This window comes from Leopardus geoffroyi, chromosome C3 (assembly GCF_018350155.1).
Source record: "Leopardus geoffroyi isolate Oge1 chromosome C3, O.geoffroyi_Oge1_pat1.0, whole genome shotgun sequence".
NCBI lineage: Eukaryota > Metazoa > Chordata > Mammalia > Carnivora > Felidae > Leopardus > Leopardus geoffroyi.
This window is the reverse complement of record NC_059338.1, coordinates 124,612,481-124,637,707: the sequence shown is the minus strand read 5'-3', so window position 1 is coordinate 124,637,707 and position 25,227 is coordinate 124,612,481. Positions and strand designations below refer to the sequence as shown.

Sequence of the window (25,227 nt, the reverse complement as noted above, 5' to 3'; positions counted from 1 at the left end):
CAGGAGCCTCCAAACTTTTTAAACCATGAGCCACAGTAAGAGATACATTTTTGTACATGACCCAGGTAAGTGCATAATTGAAACAAAAACATCAAGGAACCACACTTACCCTGATTGAGTACAATGCATCCTATTCTGTCCTATTCATTAAAGAAGTGCTATTCACAGCTCATTAAATTGACTCATAGCCCACTAGTGGATTGAAACCTGCAGTGTGGAAAATACTGATCTAGAAGGTTCTCAATCCCCACAAGACATATGACCATCACAACTGCCCATGGTCTTAAATGGATATGACGCGTCTCACCAACTAGAACATAGTGTCTAATGGATTACGCAAATTAACTCTTAGAAATCTTTAAAGGATTTTAAAAGCTCTAGAACAACCGCATCACAGTTACCGTGTTTCTACCACATTATGAGCACAGCATTTTTCACCCCAAGTCATTATTGCCTCTTTACACATCAGTGTCCACCCACCCAGCATCCAATCTTAACGGAAGTGGCTGCGTCTCAATCTCAGGACGTTGTGCTGGTTCACTTAATAAATACAAAAATAAGCAGTAACCATCCCACATTCTCATTACACTATTCAAAGTAACTTTAAGTTATAAACAGGCAACATCTATGCAAGATCCCTGATTTAAAAGTTAGTGATGGTGAGCTTCAGCCAGCAGGGGGTACTCCTCTGGGCAAATCCAGGCTCTGATTAGCTGGAAAAGTCAGAAAGAAAGAAGGAAGAATATGGCTTTTATTCATGTGTTTTTTCCAACTACCCCGTATACTGCAGAGTGCTTCTGTCTTCAAATGAAGCCACTTTGTAATGAAGCTTTTTTGCTCTTTTCCTTTGGTGACTTGACTATCCCCTAATTTAGTCGAAGCTGACAGACCTTAAGTACAAACGTGGCCAGTGCAACTTAACGTAATGCAAGAGTGTGAACTTGGCTGGTGTGGCTCCATTAGAGACGACAGGCTGGGGCAGGCTTTCAGCAGCGCACCTTATGAGGCGGGGGTTCCCCGGAGCCGGGAGTCCTTGCCACAATGCCAAGACCTGCTTGCTGGGAGCCACAACTACATACTCAGGTGACCCCAGAGAGAAAGTCTGTGCAGCCTGAAGCACAGACCTGCAGGCTTTGGGTCCAACTTGCCTGCAGGTTCCCCCGATACAAGTGCCAGCCTGTCTCCCTGACTAGTCGAGTGAAGACTCAGTCCCTGGGGCCCCACAGGATGCTGGAGCCACTCCAGCCTTCCCCCTCCACCTAGGGGACTTGTATGTAAAACAGCAATTCTCCATGCCACTGCCCCTGGGAAGGACAGGAGACCACATGAATGCCCTCTTCTCTGGGTAGAGAGAGAGCCTGTACAACCTCTACTGTTACACATGCTGAATGATGCTGAGAGAGAAGCAGGGAGGGACAGTTGGACCGATGCCATCTCTTTGTTTTGCTCTTTGGAATGAATTGGGGGAAAAAAAACAGGTTGCATTGCAGTACTCGGGGCTTTGCTTTGGATTTTTGTTTGTGAATAGTCATTAATAAGGAAGCTACCAATGACAAATTAAAATACCAACATATCAAGTAACAGTTTCACATTTTTACGGCGATTTAAAAAATAACGTTAAAGTGTTTTCTAGATGTAGCAGTAGCATTGCTCTATTCTATGAAATAGCAATACTTTCCAAAAATTGTGAGTAAACATAATAATTTCAATGTATGTGAAGAAAATGAAAAGAATCTGAGCTTTAGGTCCAGGCAGACCTGTGTTTGAATGGCAGGTCTAGCCCTTTCTAACCTGCATGACAGCAGTGAGTTGATGCATAACCTCTCGCTCCTTAACCTTCTCGTATCAAAATGGGAATAGAATACTTACCAGCAGGACTGCTGTGAGGATTAAATGAAAGTATAATCAATTAATTAGGTCTCCTTTTTCACTTTTAATTTGGCAACTATATCATTTTTAGCATGTAGGTAGTACATAGGTTTATATGTCAGTTTGCACGTAAGTTTCAACCCGGTTTTATAAAAATTAGACGCAAAATAGTCTTCCCAACAACCCTTCAGGGCTTACGGAAACAGAAAAGAGAAAATAGAATATTACCTTTATTTTATACACACACACACACAAATAAGTCCCACGAAGAGTGAATCACCAAACCAAGCCTGAAGTGCAATCTGAAGCCTGTTGTTAATTCTTACACACAGGATGGGGGGTGTGTGTGGGGGGGCATGTGTACGTAGAAAGAACATGTCAGTGATTTGATTATTTTTGTTTTTAATCCTGACCCTTAATTTACGTTGAAACGTCCACAGGATGGGGCCGGGGACACGTGTACTTGGAAGAAACGTATCCGTGATGTGATCATTTTTGTTTTTAATCGTGATCCTTAATTTATTTTGAAACGTCAGAGAACGTCAGAGGGGAGCACGAGCTGTTTCTGTGGCTCCCAAGGGACGTGGGCAGCAGGAATGCAGAACAGCCACGCCAGGCTCACACCGGCCCTTCGAAGGCGGCCGTTCCTGCAACCAAAACCCGAAAACGGCGTGGCCGACACCCACCTTTCTTTTCCTGGGAATGGGCTCGTCGAAGAGCAGGTTGCTGGCCTCCGCCTCGTCGATGCCGTCGTCGGGCTGCGGTTGCGGCTGCGGCGCGGGGCTGCGGAAGGGCTTGAAGCTGTCGGCCGACAGCGGCGGCGACGGCGTGGACGGGTTGGACTGGTCGCTGGGGGCGCTCCAGCTCCAGTAGCCGCTGCTGCTGCTGCTGGAAGGCACGCCTCCTCCCTCCTTCCAGGATCCGCTGAGGCCCTCTGTCCGTGCACACAAACACAGTGTCAGTGCTGTCAGCGCGAGCTGGCTGTGTTCCAGGCGGAGCGTGGGGGGTGGGGGGTGGGGAGCACGGGGCGGGGGGGGGGGGGGAACCTCGATTCTATGCTCTTGAAAGCGCTTGCAGCCCACTCCATACTTTGCAACGACTGCGTATGTAACATTTACTCAGAATCTCAAAAAAAAAAAAAAAAAAATCGCATCGTATTATAGTTGATAAACATTTTGCTATTTTAATCACATAACAGGTTTTTCTAACAGTTTTCTGACGTGTGTTGTTTTGTTCAACACTAGCTTCTCAGGATGACAGTGGAAATTATATGAAAATGAGAAAAAAATAAGATGTTCTTGTTCACTAAGTTTGGGGAGCCCTGTATGTATTTATTGACTACATTTCTAAGAAAGAAATCATTGGCACTGGTCTCCCCCCACCCCCATCCCCTATTTTAACTTTTTAAAAGGAATTTCTCGTAGGTCCGTGGTCCTTGGATTACATGTATAGAAAAAGTTAGTCTAAGGTTTAAGAACCTAAGAGAATAATTTCTGGATAGTTACCTAAAGCCATCTACCTTATTTTAACAGCTGCTTATTATAACAAATGATAGTGCCTTACATTTGGTGAATGTTTTACATTTCACAGAACTCATTCACACAATCTCATGCATTCTCACAACATCTGTCTCTCAGAGTAAGGACTGTTATGCCTACTGTACAGATGGGGATCCTGAGGCACCAGGATGTTAAGTGACTTGCCACACGACTACTGTGTAACCCTGTGGGCATGAGGCCCAAACCCTGGTCTACCCATGGGTCTTTCTCCTTCATGCGTGTGGGCCCTGTGCTGTGAGCAGCCTCCTTTGTCTCCAGCAAAATGGAGATCAGAGGAGAATTTATTGGTAATGATTACTGGTAAGACTGGTGTTGAATTTTACCTTTCCACTTGTGGGGAAACATTATGAAATGTCTGCTAATGTAGAGAGATCTTTGCCCAGTTAGGATGTCTTTGGGCGGGGGGGGGGGGGGGGGGCTCTTTTAATCACTGAAGATTTGCTTTACCTTTGAAGATACCCAATCTTAATTAGCACTTGCATAAATTCTACCTTCTTTTTAAAGGATAATTTCTGCTTCATATTTATATGCATTCTGAATATATTAAAACTATAGTCTAAGTACATGGGGGGAAGAATCTCAAGATGCCTCATTAAAATATGCTGCTAACGTCTGTGTCATTAGTAATGAAGGTAAACAGTAGACTAACATTCATGGAAAAATTTATTAACCACTTTCACATAATTATAGATTTCTAGCATCTTCCTCAGCCAGGTCAAACAAAAAGTTCACTTCCGAGACTGAAGTTTGAAGTTGAAATGCCAGATGTAAGTTACCCATATCATTAAAGCAAGGCTCTAACAGAATCCAGTGGTCATTTATGAGGGCTCACACCTCGCCGGCCTCAACAAAACCAGATTAGCATCTCACCTCTGCAGTCTACACAGAGACTGATGTACTGACGGGACCCAAGTTGCCTGTAGAAAATAAGAAACCTCCATTCAGGACAACACGACTTCAAGAGGAGCCTAATGTAAGGCCTTAGTAATAGAACCTGGTGTGAGACACTTGCTTGGCAGGCTTAGGAAGCTTATAAATACACTGTAGTAGGCACTTACAAAACAAAATACGTTCATGGTGCTAGATGTGTAATCATGCTCGCTGTGAGGAACTGAATTTATTTTGAGAATCAACTATGATTATAGTGTGGTTACCTTGCTTCGTGTCAGTGCCAAAATTTAATCTGTTTACTTGTGAATGACCTTTAGAAACACCATTTAAACAGAAGGACAATGTGATATAGAATATAGAAATAGATTTTTCAGAAAAAAATCAGAACCAATTCAGAGTTTTCCTTTTTTGTTTGTTTTTTAAGAGGATCCTGTCTTCTTAAATAAGTATTTGCCCAAAATGCAGACATATACTGCTGGACTCTTACTCTCTTTGCAGACCCATATCCTGACAAAATGATTCTTCCCAGAAACAGAAAAGGATCACGACAGTTTTTTTATTTCTAAAAAATTTGGTAATTCCTTCATTATCATAAACTGTTCTCCTTTTTTAAGAATTTGCTTCCTGTTGTAGACTAAATGAGAGATAATAGACAATTTGGGATTATTAGTTGGGTAGTTATTTTTTAAATCATAATGAACACTGAATTACTTTCTTTATAACTATGCTAACAAAAGTTTTCATTGAAGAAGTGAACACTTTATTTTGATTCTAACCTTTTAATACAAAGGAACATTAAAGATGTTCTCAATTAAAAAAGAATGCAATAAATGGTATTTGGTAAAAATGATGAATACATTAAAATATACTTCTCCTCCTCTGAGGATTCCATGAAATTCTGCAATTCCTTTCTCCTATGATTGCTTTTGGGGGTGCTTCAGTTTTGCTCTCACTGTACTCTTTCTTTAGTGGCGTTGCCAAGCTGAGAAAGGGAAGTCAGGATACCTATTTTCCAACATGCCCCGATCAGGTCACTTAATAGGAACGGTTAGGCTCATTTCAAGAGCACCTTATACCCCAGGTGGATTGGAGTAAGTTGTGGTCAGGACTCACCGGACGTTCAACATACTTATTTTAACACCTCCTGCTTAAAACCAAATTATGTGTGAACCATAGCTCAATCCCATAATTGACTCGACTGGCTTTTAAGAGAAGGTTTTCTCTTGCTGCAAAGTTTCATCCAGTGGTCTCAGTGGCTGACATTTCAGTGAACTGAAGTTTGAACTGAAGTTCAGTCTGGCTTCCGCCCAGGGGTTGTCCGCTGTGAATAATCTTGCCAAAACCACCTGTGACCTTCTACTTGATGCAAAATTTAGTCCTTCTCATGGTTGACCTTTTGCAGCATCAGAGTCTCTCCCTGAAACACACTTTTCCCTTGGCTTGCATGAAACCACACTCTCCTGGTTCTCCCTTACCTCTGTGGTAACCCGTCAGGCTCCCCTCAGGCTCTTTTCCCTCTGCTGGTCCCTTACTTGATGAAGGGCCTTACCATCCCCCTTAGCCATCCTCTCTTTACACTCTTTTTACACAACTCCCTTGAGGTGATCTCATCTCTTCGTATGGCTTCCCAGTTCCACACGGAAAGCCCAGGCCTCTGTCCTAGGTTACACCCAAATCTCCACCAGACATGGACCCTTGAAAAATCCTCAGGTTTTGACTACTAAACATGTCTCAAACCAGACTTAGCATCATCTTCAGAAACCCCACGTCGTGCTCAAACATTTGCCCATAGACCTATTTCTCTACTCTGTTCTGTCTTGGGGAGTGGGCCTCTTCCGGAAGCACACCGACTGCCGGGAAGTCACCCTCGCTGTTCCCTCTCCTTCATCCTCTCTGTCCATTACTCAGTCCTGTCGACTTTACCTTCTTCACATTTCTCATTTATGTCCTATTCATCCCTACTGTGACCACCAAGGCCCAGGACGCTCACACGTTCTGTTTTTTGGTTTTGCCTGTAAACCCAATCATAACTTTCCAGTGCCCACATCATAGCTATCCTACAGCCTCAGATCAATGTCCAAACTCCTAGGCAGGAACACATAGCTCCTCTTGATAGATCTTGGGTCAAGCTTTCCCACTTCATTTCCCTCCTAATTTATCACACTGAATTATATGTGTCAATATTATATTACGACTAAGCAGATCTGGAATTAGAAAGATATGGAATAGAATTTCAGCCAGCTCTGCTGTTTAAACGTCAGTTAATCCACATGTGCCTCAGTTTACTCATCTGTAAAACAGTGATAATAACATCTCATAGAGTTGTGAGAATTACATGATAAAAAGCAAGCTTAGTACTTGGCATACAGTAAGTGCTTAATAAATGCTAGCCATTAATATGATAGTTGTTTTTTTTTTCCCTAAAGGAACTGTACAATATGAATGATTATGAACACTGTTTTCAATGATGTATTCAAATCATCTAGCATGGTACCTAATAAATATATATTGAATAAGTGAATGGACTACATACTTTTATTTAATTAATAGTTATTATTCTATTGGGACAATACTTTTTCAAAATATTTAATATTCAGAGTTCTTTGATCCAACTGCCTGTCCAATTGAACAGAAATAATGCTGGTGAAAATAACTTCATTGGACCAATCTCCATTTATCTAGGAAAAAAGGAACACAGGAACTGAAAGATATGTTCTGGACAGGTGATGGAGCTCAGTAAATGTGAGCTGAATGGATGGATGGATGGAGGGATGAGATGCTGTGAGGTCTCTGGGGAGATGAGCAGGAGGCTGATAGCTGTGAGGTCTCCCTTTCTTCTACACATACTTCCCCTTGCTTTCTGCTAATGGGTGGCGGTTACTTGTTTATTATGTTTGATAGGAACGGGAGCCCTCAAAGAGAGGCTCTGTTCTTGGTGTCAGGGGGCCCTTCCCTGTGCCCCAGACCCCAGGCTTACCGTTTGGCCGCACAGGAGGGCTTCGAACCAAAGGGCTGGTGGACAAGCTGGTTAGTACCATTGCTGCTGTCACCTTGTCCATGTCCAGTTCCTCTGAAGATTTCCTGTCAAACAGGGTGGGGGGGGGGACACTGTTATCTGTGCTTACTCTGCCTACAATGGGCCACGTACCCCACAAGTACCATGTATCATATGCTACTACACACATTTGCTCCTTTAACTTATCCCCATGAAAACCCAAAGGATTGTTAGCTTTATTGTACAGATCAGGAAGCTGAGGTCCGGAGGTTAAGTGATCCAGTCAAAATCCTATAGGATGAGGAAGAGAAGGATTCATTCATTGGATATTTATCTGACAAGTGTTTTATTGAGAGTGTAGGTTAGAACTATAACTACAGGTTAGACCTTGTTCTAGGCACAGGTGACACACAGTGAACAACAGACAAGGCCGGTGGGGAGAAACACAGTTATCAGTAAACAGAGAAAAGGGAAGAATAATTTCTGATAGTAACAAGTGCTATGAAGGGTATAAACAGGTTGGCGTGACAGTGACTGAGGGAGGTTGCACTCAGGGTGGTCAGGAAAGGTTTCTCTGAGGAGATGACATCTGAGGTGAAGTGTGAAGGGGGAGGGGTCAGTCCTAAGGAGGTAGGGACATGCCCTCCTAGCACAAGGGACAGCTGTGTAAAGGCGAAGTGGCAGGAGTGAGCGCCAGATATTTGAAGAACCACCTACTTTGGGTGAGAAGGGGAGAGGGGTGCAAAGCTGGTCATGTGGAGTCCTGCGGCCATGGGAGCGACTTCAATTTTATTCTAAGTGGAAGGCGTTAAGCAGGCCTAGTGACACAATATGATTAAAAGTAACTACCTGAGCTACTATGTGGAGAATGGACTTTAGGGAAGGCAGACCAGAAGCAGGGAGGCCAGTAGGAGAGAACTGCTGGGAGTCAAAACAAGAGGAAAAATAGCGGCTAGGACTAGGGTGGGGACAGTGGCAGGTAATCTGGCAGGACTGGCTCATGCTCCGAGGGTGGGAAACGAGCAAAAGGGAGCAATCCAGGCTGGCTCCCAGGCTTGTGGCGTGAGCATTCACTAGAGCCATTTATTGAAGTAGTAGAGAGTGGAGGAGAAAGGCAATTAAAGGTATTTAAACTCCTGTGCTCTGCTTTGCTATACTCTCCTAGAGGAAGGATAGGTCATAGGAGTAGTTACCATGCTGTTACAGTGAAGAGCCACTGGTAATCATTCATTGAGATGGAGAGGTTACTCTGGTTCATTAATTCTGGCCAGTGAACCCTGAGTGAAGGTTCCTGAGATAATGGTCATTGTGAACTGGAGTCAGCTTGTTGAAGCTTATTTCAATAAAGAAGTTAATATCAAGAGGCAAAGACTTACGTAATACATTGACATCAGATAAATTGTGCCACCTCCTGAGAGATGAACATTTTCCATTTTCAAATTAGGGAACAGTTGAAGAAGTACAACAGAGGATTAATAAACCATACTGACAAATGAATGTCACATTGGCAAATACGGCTTTCATTCAAGGGGTGCCGTATAATTTGTAACAGCGATGAACTCTTAGAGATTGAGACTTTATAGCATCACTTCACAATACACTGGGAAAAGAGACTCATAAATTGGAGAAAAATCAAAGTATCCCCAAAGTTAGGGGCTGCTTAATTTATTTCACCACGAGGTCATAAAAATCATTACAATTCGGCTCTCCAATGTCCACGATGACCCTGAATTACTAAACAAAGCTTACTCTTTCCATCCTAGATGCCAAAAGAGGAGAATCTTTCAAATTTCCTTCCATAGTTCTTCTCAAAGCACCTTCCCCTCTTTCTTGGCAAATTGTTCTATCAAAAGACAAATTAGGTTTTTTTTTGTTTTTTTTTTGTTTTGTTTGTTTTTTTACAGAGAATGGCAATTCAATGCTTCTAGAAAGCAAGCTTGAAAGTACACAGTGAAATTCACTTTGCAGGAGTTTTCAAGACAATTTCATACACTTACGGGGAAAAAAATGCTCATTCATTTGGCACACAATTAAAAGATTTTACAACATCCATAATTTACACGAGCCTCATACTTGGGAGGAAAGGTGATGCCAATGTCTTACAGAAACAAAGCTTCCTGAAACAGCACCAGAGAAAGAACTCAAAGTGCCTTAAGATAAATTTGAGTGTGTGGTTGACTCTATCTCCCTATGTAGTCACAGGGGGAGGGAGTAATTGGAGGCCTTGAAGGAGAAAGGTTTGCTCTACAACCTGCTGTCTAGACCTTGGGGTTCCCCTGCCGGTCTGCCCTCCCCAGAGCCCAACTGTCAGGATCACTCCATGCCAGTGGGGGGCACACAGGAGCAGGCTGCTGTGGTGTCTTTCAAGACTGGATTACTGGAGAGGCTGACTTCTCTTTCCAACCGTCCGCCTTCTCTTTCTCTTAGTAACAAAAGGCTTGAGAACCAGGATAAGCAGTATGAGCTTGGCACAGAGAAATGGCATGACTAGAGGGAGAAGTCCCCTTGCCCTCTGGGGCTTGCTATATAGTCAGGCCTCTCCCCCCACTTACATCTTCGTTTCAGGGACCTTTATTTTTCCTTCCTCAATCTGCTTTGTATCTTTTTGGATTTCTTTTTTCACATCTAAGGCGAACATTTTGTTTTAGAGGTCTGACTGGTAATTAACTCAAAAGCCGATCTATTTTTTAAATATGAAGATCAACAGGGAATGTATCATTATAAAATACGCACTTGTTTTGCACTGCCGAAGTCTACGACTACATTTCAAAACAATTATTGAGTGTCATAAACTGGATTTCTGACCAAGAGTGAAAAGAGTAATAAACATTAGAACCATCAGAGCGTTTTTGTGTTTGTATTTCCTCTGACTTTCCCACTGGCATTGGAGGCCACTGACAACAATAATAAAAAAAAAAATCTAAAGAATACGTTGTTACTGATTCAATTAACCTGTATCTCTCTGGGAGTATTTTCTCACGCTGCATGAAATGTTACCAGATGATGTGGTCTTGTGCTGAGTTGTGTTTTTGTTTTTATCTTTGTTTAATTTCTTTTGGTTCAGTACTATCTAATTACTGATTAATTTGGGCTGCAAATTCAAATCCTTATAATTAAACAGGAAGAGATGATATACAAAGTAGAGTTTGTTACACTTTGAGAAAATTGCCAGAAAGGCCTTCTGGTAGGTTTACAGTTGTCGAGGGAAAAAGAAACCCACCAGAGGTGATGTGAAATATTCTTTCCTGATTTGAAACTGAATTTGAACCTACTGTTGAAAACCTTATCCACCCCATGTTTGCAAAAGGCTGAGGTCTTTTTCAATTAATCCTTCCTCTCAGACTTTGTTGAACATTATGGAACGTAGTAAAATTTAGAATTATTTTAAGACGATAGTAATACTTGTCATCATACACAGGATTTGTTCCTCACGTTGACTTGGCTTGGGTGGAAGAATAGGATTTCAAGATGACAGGATCCCATTTCAGGCAGGAAAGCAGGCAAGTCTTTGGCCTGCCGTCTGCTTACAGTCCTATTTGAAGGATGTAGTGGCTGATGAGAGAGGACACCCCTGGGCCAGCTCACGGGGCCTTGTGCCAGGCTAAGTGGTTTGTCGTATTCTTTTAAGCAGAGAGAAGCCACTGAACATTCATCAACCTGGGAGAGAGATGATCAATCTGTATTTTAGAAATGAATCACAACTGAAAATGTTTGGAAAGGGAAGGAGCTAAAGGAAGGCTATTTAGCTATTTATAGTTAAATCTTGACTCAAACTCAAAGTGTCAGACTAAGGGACAACTACTCTATGAAAAGAGGTATTTAGTCTATGAGGACAGGAATCCCTTGATATCTGGGAAGGATGTATCCTGGACCTCTCTGGGAGAGGTGATAACGGTAATGGTCAAGAGTGCAGGCTCTGGAATTAGATCACGTGGCTTCAAGTCTACTCTGTGCCATTACTAGCTCTGTGACCTTGGGTAAATCACTTGACATCTCTGAATCTCTGTTTCTTCATCTGTAAACGGAGGATAAAAAGAGATCTGTTGAGAAGATTCAGTGAGAAAACACACACGAGCACCAGGACACAATCTCAGCCACTGTCGGAGTTCCGTAGATGTTGGCTATTATCGAGCGTCAAATTCGCGAATATGCCCGTCGCACACCTCTCCCCTGAAAGAGGACAGTGTTAGATTACTTCACTTGCTCTTCTTATGAGGCACCAGAACTAGCAGTTGTTGCTTTGGGGGGGGGGGTGTTATTATCTTTCATGGTGAACAGAACTGTTGTAAGTTCTTAGGAATTACTCTGTAAGACGTGGCAACTGGCTCATGGAGGGCCAGCTGCTGGTCCCTCACTGGAGCTTCACAGGACCTTGGCAACCGCACAGCCCATGACATCATGGCTCTTGAGGGCTGTTCACAAATAGCCAAAGCCTGGAAGGCGGTTTGGATTTTATGTGTAAGAATTTCTGCCTTCAGTCCTCAGTCTTGGGTACTAGCCATGTGCTAGGGGCTCTTCTAGCAACTGGAAACACGGTCTGAAGGAAAATCAGGCAGAGTCTGTGCCTTCCTGAGCTCTAGTCTTGAAAAACCAGTCCTTAATCAAACACACAGCAAATAAACATTAACCTACAGATGTGACAAGTGCAGGAAGGAGCGGTATGGATTTGAGGAGGCTCTATCTAGGCACCGCTGGGGAAGGGGAGACCCCTGGGCTGAGGAGAGAGCTTCCGGCTAAGGGGGACGGGAAGCGAGCACTGATGCTGCCTAAGAGAGCTCTGGGCTGGGTGGTGCAAAAGCAAGGGCAAGGCTCCTTCACAAAAGGAACAGAAAAAGGCTGAGCACAGTAAGTGTCCTGTGCACTTGGAGAGGGGACAGCTGGGTGGGGCTTTCGAAGTTCTGTAAAGGTTTTAACCCTCATCTTAAAGGCCCCAGGAATCACTAAAGTGTTTCGAGCAGGGTGGGGTTGGAGAGGTCATGGAGGTTGGGGCGATGCTATCAGACTTGCTTTTCAACAAGCTCACTCTGGCTGTCGTGTGGAAAATGAGTTCCTTTGTTTGACAACCAATCTTTTATCTGAGGAACCGACTGCCTGGTGACTGTGGCAGCAGGTTGCAGAATGACATCATCTGCGACATGAAGAGGCAATCAGGAGTGTGGGCAGCCTCAGCCGACTCGGCCCTGGGCCCTGGGTCTTATGCTGGTCGGGCCCTGGGCGCTCGGCCGTGGCCTGTGCTGACAAGGCCACCTATTGTTTATACTGCAAGAAGCCTTTTTAGTTCTTTTGAGTCACTTCATGCCTGAATGCCATCTGCTTCGAGGGTGCATGCAAACACGGTCTCCCCTGGCTAACCCACCAGCTAACAGAGAAACGTTTTACACCCCGGAGAGCCATAAAAGACATTTATCTGCAATTAAAGCACTGTAGTAACAAACGGAAATAAAAATGAATAATACATTCCTTAGATTAGCACTAATCCAGTTCCTTAGCAACTACAGAAATCTGCTGTCTAGACCAAGTTTGATTACTTTTAAAACTTGTGATAATCCTAAAACAAGGAATGAAGTCAGAAAATGAAATCTCTTGTACAGAAAAGCCCACGGTAACCAGCTCTAATTTGGTGCGATTAAGCACCAAACTTTGTTTCCTTTCTAAAGGCATTTTGTAGCAAGAGCAGGAGTCTCCTTAATGTTAACCCTTCCAATTTCATTTTAGTTTTGTTTCTTTTAACGGCTCTAGGGAAGATTAAGGAAGCTACCTATTGCATAAAGTGTCTGGTGGGCTTGATCAAACGAGATGGGAAAATCAGAGCAAACACATCATAATACATAGGCAATACAGACTAGTACTTCTGAAGCTACCTGTGGTGAAGGATCATTTTATTTATTTTTATCTAGATCCAAGTTAGTTAACATATAGTGTAAAATGACTTCAGGAGAATTTACTGATTCATCACTTACATATAACACCCACTGCTCATCCCAACAAGTGCCCTCCTTAATGCCCATGGACCATTTAGGCCATCCCCCCACCCAACTCCCTGCCAGCAACCCTCAGTTTGTTCTCTATATTTAAGAGTCTCTTATAGTTTGCCTCCCTCTCTCTTTTTATCTTATTTTTGCTTATGTTCATGTTTTGTTTCTTAAATTCCACATGTGAGTGAAATCATATATTTTTCTATTCCATTGTATGTGTGTGTGTGTGTGTGTGTGTGTGTGTGTGTGTGTGTATCACATCTTCTTTATCCATTCATCAGTCAATGGACATTTAGGCTCCTTCCATAATTTGGCTGTTGTTGAGAGTGCTGCTATAAACATTGGGGTGCATGTGCCCCTTAGAATCAGCATTTTTGTATCCTTTGGATAAATACCTAGTAGTGCCATTGCTGGGTCATAGGGTAGTTCTATTTTTAATTTTTTGAGGAACCTCCATGCTGTTTTCCCAAGTGGCTGCACCAGTTTGCATTCCCACCAGCAGTGCAAAAGGGTTCCCCTTTCAGTGAAGGATCAGTTTAAAGGAATCTCTAATCTGTCATGGATCGATACTTCTGTAAAATACAAGACAAACGGGCCCATGGCAATTGTGGCTCTGTCATATTGCTACGCGAGCCTCTAAACTATTGCTTCTCCTCAATTTCTGCACCTAGCTCATGGTAGACTGGGAACAGAGTTTGAAGACTGTCACTGGCCCATGCTGAGTAGCGTGGAACCAGGCAATTGCTGTGATATCCAATTCATTTTGCCAAAAAAGATGACATTCAGTCCTGTTTTGCTCTTTCTCCCGCCTGCTGCTCTCTCCTCTTGGATCCTCACCATGACTTCTCTCCTGACCTTGGTCGCTCTGCTCACTGCACTCTGTATTCTACTATGAATAGCCCCTCACGTACCCTCTCCCCTTTTACTGTACCGGGGCTTTCCCCTAGGGTCACTCCTCCTTTCCATTAGAGTTACTCACCCTGTCCCCCCTGTCATCCCCCTGCCCCCACTGTTGGCCTTCAACCTGCTCCCCTAGACCATCCTTCTTTACTTGCATGTGGAAACCCTAGCCCTTGCAGATCAGGTGTGCAGCTATCTTGTTCTCTGTCTTTCTTCCTGTTTGAGTGTCTACCAGCCCTTCCATTAGCACCTCTTTCCCCTAAAAGTCACCAAATATTTTGGCACCAAAATTACAGCCATTATTATTATTTTTTCAACATTTATTTGTTTTTGAGAAACAGAGAGAGACAGAACATGAGCAGGGGAGGGGCAGAGAGAGAGAGAGAGAGAGGGAGACACAGAATCCGAAGTAGGCTTCAGGCTCCGAGCTGTCAGCACAGAGCCTGATGCGGGGCTCCAACTCACAAACCGCGAGATCATGACCTGAGCCGAAGTCGGATGCTCAACCGACTGAGCCACCCAGTTGCCCAGCCATTATTTTTACCTCATCTGGAATTATGATCCTAGGAGATGTAGGGAGAGCATCCCACTTCCTAACTTTGTAGTTTCTGTTCCCTTTGCCCCAACAACATTGAGCAGAGTGCTGAACTTGACAGGAAGGCCACCACAGTCAGATGGACTGGGGTTTAGTCCCCAGAAACTGCATTTACGAGCGGAGTGGTTTTATGCAAATCATGTGGCTTTGTATAGCTTCATATTCCTTGTTTATAAAATGGGAGCGATAATAACAACAACCTCACAGGGTTTTGGAAGAATTAAATAGTACATGTAAAATATCTGGCATATACTAAACACGTAACTGTTTTCATCACTCTTTACCCAAACTCTTATTTCGGTGAACTGCTCTCAGATTAAAACCCCAAATTTTATCTACTGAAGTATTTATAGGTGAAATAACATGAAAACTAGGACTCGCTTTAATGTACTTCAGCCTCCCACTCCCCCACCCCCAAAAATATGAGTTGGGGGACGATTAGATGAAATACGATGGGTGAAAGGCTGACAACTGTAGAAGCAAGGCGATGGGTGCTGAGGGATTCAATGATCCTCACACTCTGTGCTTACAGGAAACTTCCATAATATGAATAAAAACGAGAACACGGATCTCATTTTGGCCATAACCTGTCATTCCTCTTCCCCAGCCTCACGCTGCTCCTTTCCTTCTAGCTCCCAACGTCTCACCGCACCTGCACTTACATCCCCCAGGGACAGCCAGTCTCTAGCTTCTTACATTTTCTCCCAGGTCACCAGCTCGACGCCGCCTACTTCTTCCCTACAGTTTGGGTTCCCCGGTTGAACACCTGGACCTCTCTCTCACCAGCAACCTTGAATCCCCAGCCTTTGGAGCCTTTTGCTTCACTGGCCCAGAACAACCAAACCCTGGCTGGACCCTCTCCGGCTGCTCTCTCCTCCTCCAACCCGGGGCAGCCAAGTGTTGATGGAAAACACCGAAGACTGCTGAGTGGACCCATCCTCTGCATAGACTCTACCCGCGCTTCACTCCCTCAGATCCTTCCCCTGTCCTTGGCCAGCTCAGCTTCCCATTCACACTCGGGATTATCGCAGGTCTTCACCTCGCTCTCCAAGGTTCAACTCCCACAAACCCGAAAAGCAGATACTCTTACCTCCTACATTATAGAGAAAATTGAGGCCACCAGGCATGGCCTTTATTACATGCCACCTTTTCACCTCCTTTCTTCAGTCTCTCAGGTAGGTAGGCGGAAATGTTGCTTTTCCTGTTTGAAGCCATGCCTCCACCTGTGCTATCCGCACCTGCCTCCAAGACCTCGCTCTTCCCTCGCGTTCACACCAGCTTTTCTCTGTGTCTGCTGCCGTGCCCAAGCTGTTTTCCCACCTGCACGCAGGGACACGGAGCAGGGGTGCACAGCATGGTAGAAAAGAACTGAGGAGAGCAGTTAGAGGGTTAGAGGGTCTAAGACAGGAGAGGATCTCAAGGAGGGCATCCTCTTTGAGGATGTGGGAGACTGGCCAACACAGATCAGGACAGAGTCCCCTGGAACTAGCAGCCTGGAAGTAGGCAGAAACTTCAGCAGGAACGGAAGCGGCATGGCTATGGGTTGAGGAGTGAATGGGTAGTGAGGTTGTGACTATAAATGACTCTTCAAAGAATCTTCGCCATGAAGCGAGGAAGAGTGTGGTTCCTTGGGGGAGTCAGTTCAGAAGAATGGAACTCTAGCACATTGAAAGGCTGACAGGAAAGTGCCAGTAGCCTTGGAGAGGCTGCAGATGCAGGTGAGAAGGGTTTATGAACGGACAAGGTCTTTACTGACGCTGCAGAGTGGGGTCCTGGGCTTGGGTGGAATTAGCTTTAGAGTTATAAGTGGAGTGAGGAGAACGAACACGGCCTGGGTGCAGGCACATTTGTAGGTGTGGGGCTCGGGAGGTGGATGGCGTTTCTTCTTTGAGGTCTCTGCTGTGGTTCCCTCCTCAGAAGCAAACACGTTTCCACCTGGGAAGTGGGAGGGGGGACTCTGGCATGCAGAAGGTTTCAAACAAAACTGACTGGGATGCGGGAAGTCTGGTAGGCAGCAGAGCAGGCCCAGTGGAGGTTGGAAGCCTTGGCTGTGTCATGTGACCCATCGGGGTTCTGATGGCTGAGCCTGGAGCCTGGGGCTGTGAGGGCAGGCTGCTGCCTGGAGACCCCACTGGGTTTTCCTGGGACGGCTCAATGAATAAGAGCACAGGCAAAGTGGAGAGTGGTGGTAAACCGGTGTAGGGGGAGATGGCCATGGGATCGTGGCCAGATTAGGAAGCGAGTAGAGGCTGGAGGGGACTGAAATATGGGGGATCAAATGGTGAGAAACTAGAGATCCTAATGAGCTGGAAAAAACAGGTGTGGTGGAAGCAGAAGAGACAAAGAGAGGTAAGAACAGGAGGTTATGAGTAGAAGAGGGGTGCTGGAGATGGGGGTGTGATACAGAGAGGAATTCTGGGAGATGGCAGGGCCCGGAGTGTGGCCATAGGAGTGGGGGTGGAGGCAGAGTAGGGGTGAAGGTCACTGGATCGTGAATAGTGAGGCTGCATATGAGATGGGCACTGAGGTCATCCAGGATGATAGCAGGACTCAGGAGGAGAGGAAAGCTGTGACCAGGTAGCTCAAGACATCAGTAAAGAGTTAACAATGACCAAGGGGCACCTGGGTGGCTCAGCTGGTTAAGTGTCCAACTCCTGATTTCAGCTCAGATCTCATGGTTCGTGGGTTTGAGCCCTGCGTTGGGCTCTGCTCTGTCAGCCAGGAGCCTGCTTGGGATTCTCTCCCTCCCTCTCTCTCTCTCTGCCCCCCCCCCTCCCCTTGCTCGCAAGCACGCTCTCTCTCAAAATAAACACTTAAAAAAATTAAGGAAGAAAGAGTGAATGATCAAGATGGCAGGAGAGCCAATCAGGGATAGAGGTGGATGATGCCCTAGTCACGGGGGCATGCAGAAATTCTTGGGAGATTCCCCACTGCCTTCAGGATAAGATTCAATGCTGGTGCGGGAAGCACTTGGCTCTCTCTAGCTGGGTCTCTCCACCTCCCCCCGCCCCACCCCAACAGGTGTTCTGCAGGACAGCTCCACACTCGTGGCAGTTCTCCATAATTCTCCTCCTCTCCATACCTTGGCACAAGCTGTGTCCTCTGCTGGGAACAGGCTTCCTCCCCTTTCCACCTGGCCTGTTTCACTCACCCTTCCACAAGCAGCTCGGTGCCTCTCCAGGTGGTGCCAGGCGCCTCTGCTCCTGCCCTGTGTCACCTGGATGGCTGTGCTCTCACCTCCTCCCATCCTGTAGATCAGGACTCAGTCTGGCTTCTATTTCCAACATCTAGTACAAAACCCCGCCTAAGGTACATTCTTAGTAAAGGGTTTTTTTGCACAAATCGGCATTTAGTCATGGTGGTTCACAGTTGCTGAGGGATGGCAGGGAGGAGCATAAAAACTTCTGCAGTTGTTCTCTGTTCTTTCTCTCTCTCTCTCATCTTATTTGATCTGGTAATTTATTCAGTTCTTCTGGTGGAAAACGATTCCTCAACAATGCAGCTGTTAAATAAATCATTTACATAAAATTTTTTACCAGGCCTAAAAGATGTTGGCCTATCTATGCAAAATTGATTTCGTTCCAGTGTCTGTGATAATTCTTCTATATTCACAAAGGCTCACAGACCTATCAGTGAACTCTAGAATGGCAGCAATAACATTATTAAATAATAAGTTCCAGATCCCCTGAAAACAATTCTGTGTGATTAGCTGGACTTCTTGATGTGAGCAGGCTGCAAAGTGTAGTTCAGGGAAGCATCGTGAACATCCCTAGATGGCCTTTGTGCTTTGTACGTTTGGCGTTTTTGATTGTAGCTAACACGCTCTCTCAGGAGTCACGAGGCCAGTCTTAAATGCATGAGGTTCTCTCTGAACACAAAGCCCTGTGTGCACATGGGGTGTCCTTCTGGGACTGCCATTTAGGCACCAGGTAATGAGATCAGAAGTGAGTTCCCTCCTGTAATAACGTGTGATTGTGTGGCGTGTGTGTCTCCATATGTGTGTGATGTGGGTTGATGTCCTGTGTGGGTCTGTATGTGTCTAAGTGTCTGTATCTGTGTGCATACCTCAGTGAGTATATGTACTATGTGTTGTGTGCATGTGTGTGTGTATGTGTGTGTGTGAGACTGTCTCTGTGTGGATCTCGGTGCTTATCTGTGTCTGTGTACTGTGTGTATCCGTGTGTGCTCATCTGAGTGTCTCGGTCTGTGTGTAAGCATCTCCATGTGGACCTGTGCTCGGCGCACAGGTGTGATCTCTCTGTGGAGGGGGGATGAAAGGAGGTGGGTGCCTGTGCCCTCAGGCCCTGTGTCCCGTCCTTGGGCGGCCAGCCTCTTTTTTCCCAGTACTTTGGGATGGCAAAAATCCTTGCTGACTTCTTTCTGTTGCACTAAACATCTGCTGCTACTCAGCAATGGCCAAAGCCAAGTTGTCAGACTCTCTGGAAAGAGCTTGTGGATGTTTCAGAAAGCATTTGGCTGTCCGGTCAGTCTGGAGTCCTGGGGAGCACCTCATCAGGAGGGGCCTCCATGTATATAGGGCCTCCGTGTGTGCAGAGCCTCCCTGTGTGCAGAACCTCCGTGTATGCAGAGCCTCCATGTGTGCAGGGATTCCACATGTGCAGGGTCTCTATGTGTGCAGGGTCTTCGTGTGTGCAGGGCCTCCATGTATGCAAAGCCTCCATGTGTGCAGAGGTGGTGGGGCCCAGGCTAATGGGGTGAAAGTGCACAGAGTCGTGTGGGCAGTCTGCAGATTAATAGTCCACCTGATAAATGTCACAGTTGTCCTCAAGAAGAAAACCATAATCAAAACTGCATCTCTCACTCTTATATTTGCGTCCAAGTTGGGTCATTCCAGACTTATCAGTACAGTTAATTACATTATTGCTTAGAGGTCTCAAATCCTTTTAGGCTTCAATAACGTAAAGAACTCTCAGTTACACTTTATAGTGATAATAGTTATTTCATGAGGACAGTTGGGAGAAAACAAATCTAGTGTTTTCTGGTTTGCCAATTAAAGAAAAATATGATGATTTTTATCCCCCTAGATTAAAAAAATAATAAGATTAAAAAATGCTGTCTTTTTTATTTCTGCTGCTTCTCTTACCTGAAATAGTAACATTATGTTGGCAATAGATCTAAATGTGGGCTAGAAGTGACAGCCGTAGCCACTTTATTGTTTTTTCAAAGAAAAAGGACTCATTATTCTCTACCACGCCACCCAACAGGCTCCCTGGGAGTGACAGGGAAAGCCCCCCTTCTGATAGAGCAGGTTTGGAGTCATCACTGTCCACATATTGCAAAGGCACTGGGGTACGAGCTCTGAGGGGAAGGCGCCGCCCTCCAGGAACATAATCTCGGCACAGGATAACTGACAGACATGGTGAAATGGGTTAATTCGCTCTCCTGCGAATGGGTTAATACGCTCACCATAGATGGTGAAGGTAAATGTAGACTTTTACTTATATTTTAAAATTTTGGTTATTTCACCTTTAACCTATCTGGGCACAGATTCTGGCCACCTCTGGCTACACCCATGGCAGGGCTGATGCCTCCACTGTCTTATGCTGCGAAGAGGGGAACAAACTGGTAAGTGATGTAGGCTGAATTAATCCCCTTTAAGCTGCTTAAGTTACAGATTTGGCTTAAAAAGGAGAAAAAAATTGTAATCTTTTTTCAAAAACCCCATCTTCTTTCTAATAATAGCTAATATTTAATGAGCATTCCCAATGCCAGGCTTTTTGTATACACTATTTTAGACTGCCATCATGGGTTGATATTATTTCCCCATTTTACAAATACAGAGACTGTGGTGACTTCCTAAGGGCAGGGGCCAGTCAGCCAGGCCTGCCTTATTTGTGGCTCAACGGGATCTTCATGTCACGTACTAATGCTATTTGCATGATCATCTCCATAATCTTGTTTTATTTTTATTTTTTAAAAATGTTTACTTATTTTTGAGAGAGAGAGACTGAGAGAGAGGGAGGGAGAGGGAGAGGGAGAGGGAGAGGGAGAGGGAGAGGGAGAGGGAGAGAGAGAGAGAGAGAGAGAGAGAGAGAGAGAGAGAAAGCGGGAGAGGGGAAGAGAGAGAGGGAGACAGGACCCAATGCTGAACTGTCAGCACAGAGCCTGATGCGGGGCTCAAACTCAGGAACCTTGAGATCATGACCTGAGCAGAAGTCAGACGTTTAACTGACTGAGCCACCCAGGTGCCCCTCCATAACCTTGTTTTGAATTTGAGACATCAATGTCATCTTCAGTAACTGAAACATATTTGTAAACTAAACGCAATTCATTGCAGATTATGCTTTTCTGTATTACATTAAAAGTTATCTTCTAATGAAACAGATTTCTTTTATATATGTGAGTGATTACAAATTAATGAGAACATAGCATATAAAAGATCAAGTTGGTAAAATAGATTAAGTTATAGTTTTATTACTCATATTAATAAACGGTGTTTTGCTTTCAAACGGATTCTCTGTGGATTTTCTTTAATGGGGTTCTCATAATATGCTTAAAATGTTTTGAATGATTAAATTTCAACTCAACTCACATACCCAAATCCTGACCTCTCCACCAGTGCCTCTTATATACTGTTAGATTGAACCATCCGAAATTGCTGATAGGCACTATTTTTTATCTACACAAGTGGCAGTTTCATATGGTTCAATCTGATATTTACTCTTATTTTAAACATTTATCTTTAGTTTCCCAGGCTAGAAGTGAGCCAATTTATCCTCATTTTAAATTGATTGTTTCAGATCAATGAGCCAGACAATAGTTCTCTTTCGTAAGGTGTGTACTGTAGGTAATTTTATTTCTAGAGCTGACTTTCATTGAAGATAATCTGCTATTAGTATAGTTCAAGCAAGCTTCAATTCGATAATGTCTGGTGTGTGCAAAGTATTGCTCTAGGCAGATTTCCTTGCCCCATACTTGTCAATGTTCTACATAAGGCTCTTGGAATGCCCACGTTCTGGGAAATAAGTGGAGGCATCTATCCTGCCCTCTGGAGAATTCTCATACACACACAACATTACTGGCTCTGCTTCCTGTGTTTTCATTTATATTTTAACCATGTTACCAATATATGTTTCAGTCAATCCATATAGCTATTATTTGATGACAGATCAATTCAGACGGTCTTGTATCTAGAAAACAGTAATTCCATCATTCTTAAATTTGTTCCTAACAGTACCATCTAACCGCTATGAAATCAAACCTATTTGTTGAACACCCAAAGGCCGAACAATCGCACATTTAGCTATGTATACTCTGTGCACAGGGAACATGACTTCCCCAAGGGAATAACCAGGAGAAACTGATCTAGTGAGGAACACAATGAAAAGGTTACTGCTGGGCATAACAGCAGATCAGTAACATGGCTGGTTGGCTCCTGGCCAAGGCATATCCAGTTTCCTGTAACAAGAGGTGGATGAATACAGGTTTGCAATGCCAAGCAGGGCTTAGGCTAAAGCCAAGTGGGGTCTACAGTCCAGGCAAAGCATTGCAGCTACTATTTCACATTTCTTCTGAAAACAATATAAATGGCTTATAAGCTTAGGATGCTAGAATGAATAATGTAAGAAGCATCACTGAAAATGCTTGTATAGCTATCAGGTATAAATAATAATTTCCATCGCTGCTGGTAATTTTTCACTCATTTAGGGTGTCATATTAGTGTAGCAGCCGTTTATAGGTGCACTTACTGTAACAGCATGTTGATTAAACCATGGTGAATTACCAATTCAATATATCTTCAATTGTGTGCCATTACAAAGTTGTAAGTATTTCAAATGCAAGCAGGCCCCTAGTTCAATGGTTACCTATCTGTCTTCTTTCGTTTTTTTTTTTTTTTTGGAATCATCAAGAAGGCTTATAAATTTGCCTTTCTGCGTGCTTGAACCCATGAGCCTATGATAAAGAATTAACAAACATAGAGACTACAAAATCTGGATTTATATGAAATTTGATGACAAAATGATCCAATTAAAATGATTATAAAAATATGGAGGAAAAAAAGCCTTTTTGGTATGACATGACACTACCTCCATGGACATTTCTTTTCTGACTTGGTATTTCAATGAAGTTTCATCCAGCATAGACAGAAAACAGCACCTGCTGTCATTTGCAGGCAGGTAACCTTCTAGAAGTTCAGAGAGGGAGCAAAATAACAGCTGTTCTATCAGTCTGAGTCTGCTGAGGGGCAGTCACCAAGACAGGATGAGTTCTTTAAGCGACTTGCTGGGGAAGAAGCCTATGATGGATAGGGTGGAGGGGGCACCAGAGACTATAACGAAGCTGCATCTGGGGAGATGGGAGCTGACAGTGGTCCTGATGACAGTGGCGGGTCTGATACTAGCAGCAGAAGCAATGGGAGTGAACAGTGGTGAACAGCAACAGTCTCGAGGACACTGGGACTAATGATGTTTTGGTCACCTACCATAAAGATGGAGAAATCCATTGTGAATGGCAGGTCAGGTGTAAAATCTGTATCTGGAAAGAAAAAATGTATATATACATGCACACAAGATTTTGTATATTGTTTCAGCAGGTTGATGGGTTCCTTGAAATTGATCCATAACCTCCAGGAGGTTAAAAACTCACTATATTAAGGGAACTTAAGGGAGGACCTGTGGAGCTTAAAATATATAGCCTGTCTTTAAATAGTCTTGTGTAATTGTTTTTTAAGGAGGATTCCCAGGGGATATCAGAAACCACCGTTTACTTATTCTGAGAGAAAGGGGGGGGGGGAGAGAGAGAGAGAGAGAGACAGATTGAGAGTGGGGGAGGGGCGAGAGAGAGGAAGGGAGAATCTCAAGGAGTCTTTGTGTTGTCAGCACAGAGCCCCACGTGGGACTCAATCTCACAAACTGTGAGATCGTGACCTGAGCCAAAATCAAGAGTTGGACGCTTAACCCACTGAGCCACCCAGATGCCCCCAAAATCACCAACTGTTGAGGCACGGATTCTTTTTTCCTTTTATGCTGATGAAATCAAAAGGGTGGGGCCACAGAACACTAAGTACATGACTTGACTTCTGCAAAATCAAATTATGCCTGATTCATCTATTATAATTCTTTGAAGAGATAAATATGCATGTGGGTGAAGGGGAAGCAGTGCATGGAGTGGCTCACTGCCCTCATCTATGCTGCTGTAGCACCTAGCAGGTTAGACCATGCATGCCTTTCAAACCAATTCAAATTGTGGCAGGAAATACACTGAAGACAATCCCTATAGTCTTCAAAAACGCCTTTAATAAGGTTCCATCTTATGTATTATTTGTTTAAAATGGAGTTATCATGGAATCGAGGGAGACTTGTCATGAATAAAGAACCAGTTCAGATAAAAAAAAAAAAAAGGTAGAAATGAATGGTTACTTCTTTGGAAGGACACATGTCAACAACTGAGTTCCTGTGAAACTGCCACTTAGGACCACTTTATAAATGATCCGGACAAGGCTACAGAAAAATTTCTGGGTTTGCTGATGATCATGATTTCTAATTGATAAGGATGGATTTCAGAAGATATTTTAAGAATGTATGAAATAGCAATTGCTATCAAACTTACACCAGCATTCTTCACAGAGCTAGAACAAACAATCCTAAAATTTGTATGGAACCAGAAAGGACCCCGAATAGCCAAAGCAATCCTGAAAAAGAAAACCAAAGCTGGAGGCATCATAATTCCAGACTTCAAACTGATTACAAAGCTGTAATCATCAAGACAGTATGGTACTGGCACAAAAACAGACACATAGATCAACGGAACAGAATAGAGACCCGGAAATGGACCCACAAATGTATAGCCAACTAATCTTTGACAAAGCAGGAAAGAATATCCAAAGGGAAAAAGTCAGTTTCTTCAGCAAATGGTGTTGGGAAAACTGGACAGCAACATGCAGGAGAATAAACCTGGACCACTTTCTTACACCATACACAAAAATAAACTCAAAATGGATGAAAGACCTAAACATAATACAGGAAGTCATCAAAATCTTAGAGGAGAAAACAGGCAACAACTTCTTTGACTTTGGCCACAGCAATTTCTTACTTGACATGTCTCCAGAGGCAACAGAAACAAAAGCAAAAATGAACTACTGGGACCTCATCAAGATAAAAAGCTTCTGCACAGTGAAGGAAACAATCAGCAAAACTAAAAGGCAACCAATGGAATGGGAGCAGATATTTGCAAATGACATATCAGATAAAAGGTTAGTATCCAAAATCTATAAAGAACTTATCAATCAATATCCAAAAAATAATCAAGTGAAGAAATGGGCAAAAGACACGAGAAGCCACTTTTCCAAAGAAGACATCCAGATGATGAACAGACATACGAAAAAACGCTCAACATCACTCATCATCAGGGAAATACAAATCAAAACCACAATGAGATACCGCCTCACACCCGTCAGAATGGCTAAAATTAACAACTCAGGCA

At 43.9% G+C, this 25,227-nt stretch overlaps 1 protein-coding gene across 2 annotated transcripts in view; it reads right to left on the bottom strand.

The window, feature by feature from the left end:
- The window catches only part of ZNF704 (zinc finger protein 704), a 239,806-nt gene that overhangs the window by 41,526 nt on the left and 173,053 nt on the right, over positions 1-25,227 (bottom strand). For both annotated transcript variants that reach the window (XR_006706522.1, XM_045454794.1), the window contains exons 3-4: positions 7,297-7,400; positions 2,556-2,803 (exon numbers count right to left, since the gene is read on the bottom strand). Coding sequence is in view for 1 of the 2 variants with exons in the window: in XM_045454794.1 (XP_045310750.1) it covers positions 2,556-2,803; positions 7,297-7,400 (352 nt within the window). In the remaining variant the exon portion in view is untranslated. The remainder of the gene's footprint in view (positions 1-2,555; positions 2,804-7,296; positions 7,401-25,227) is intronic.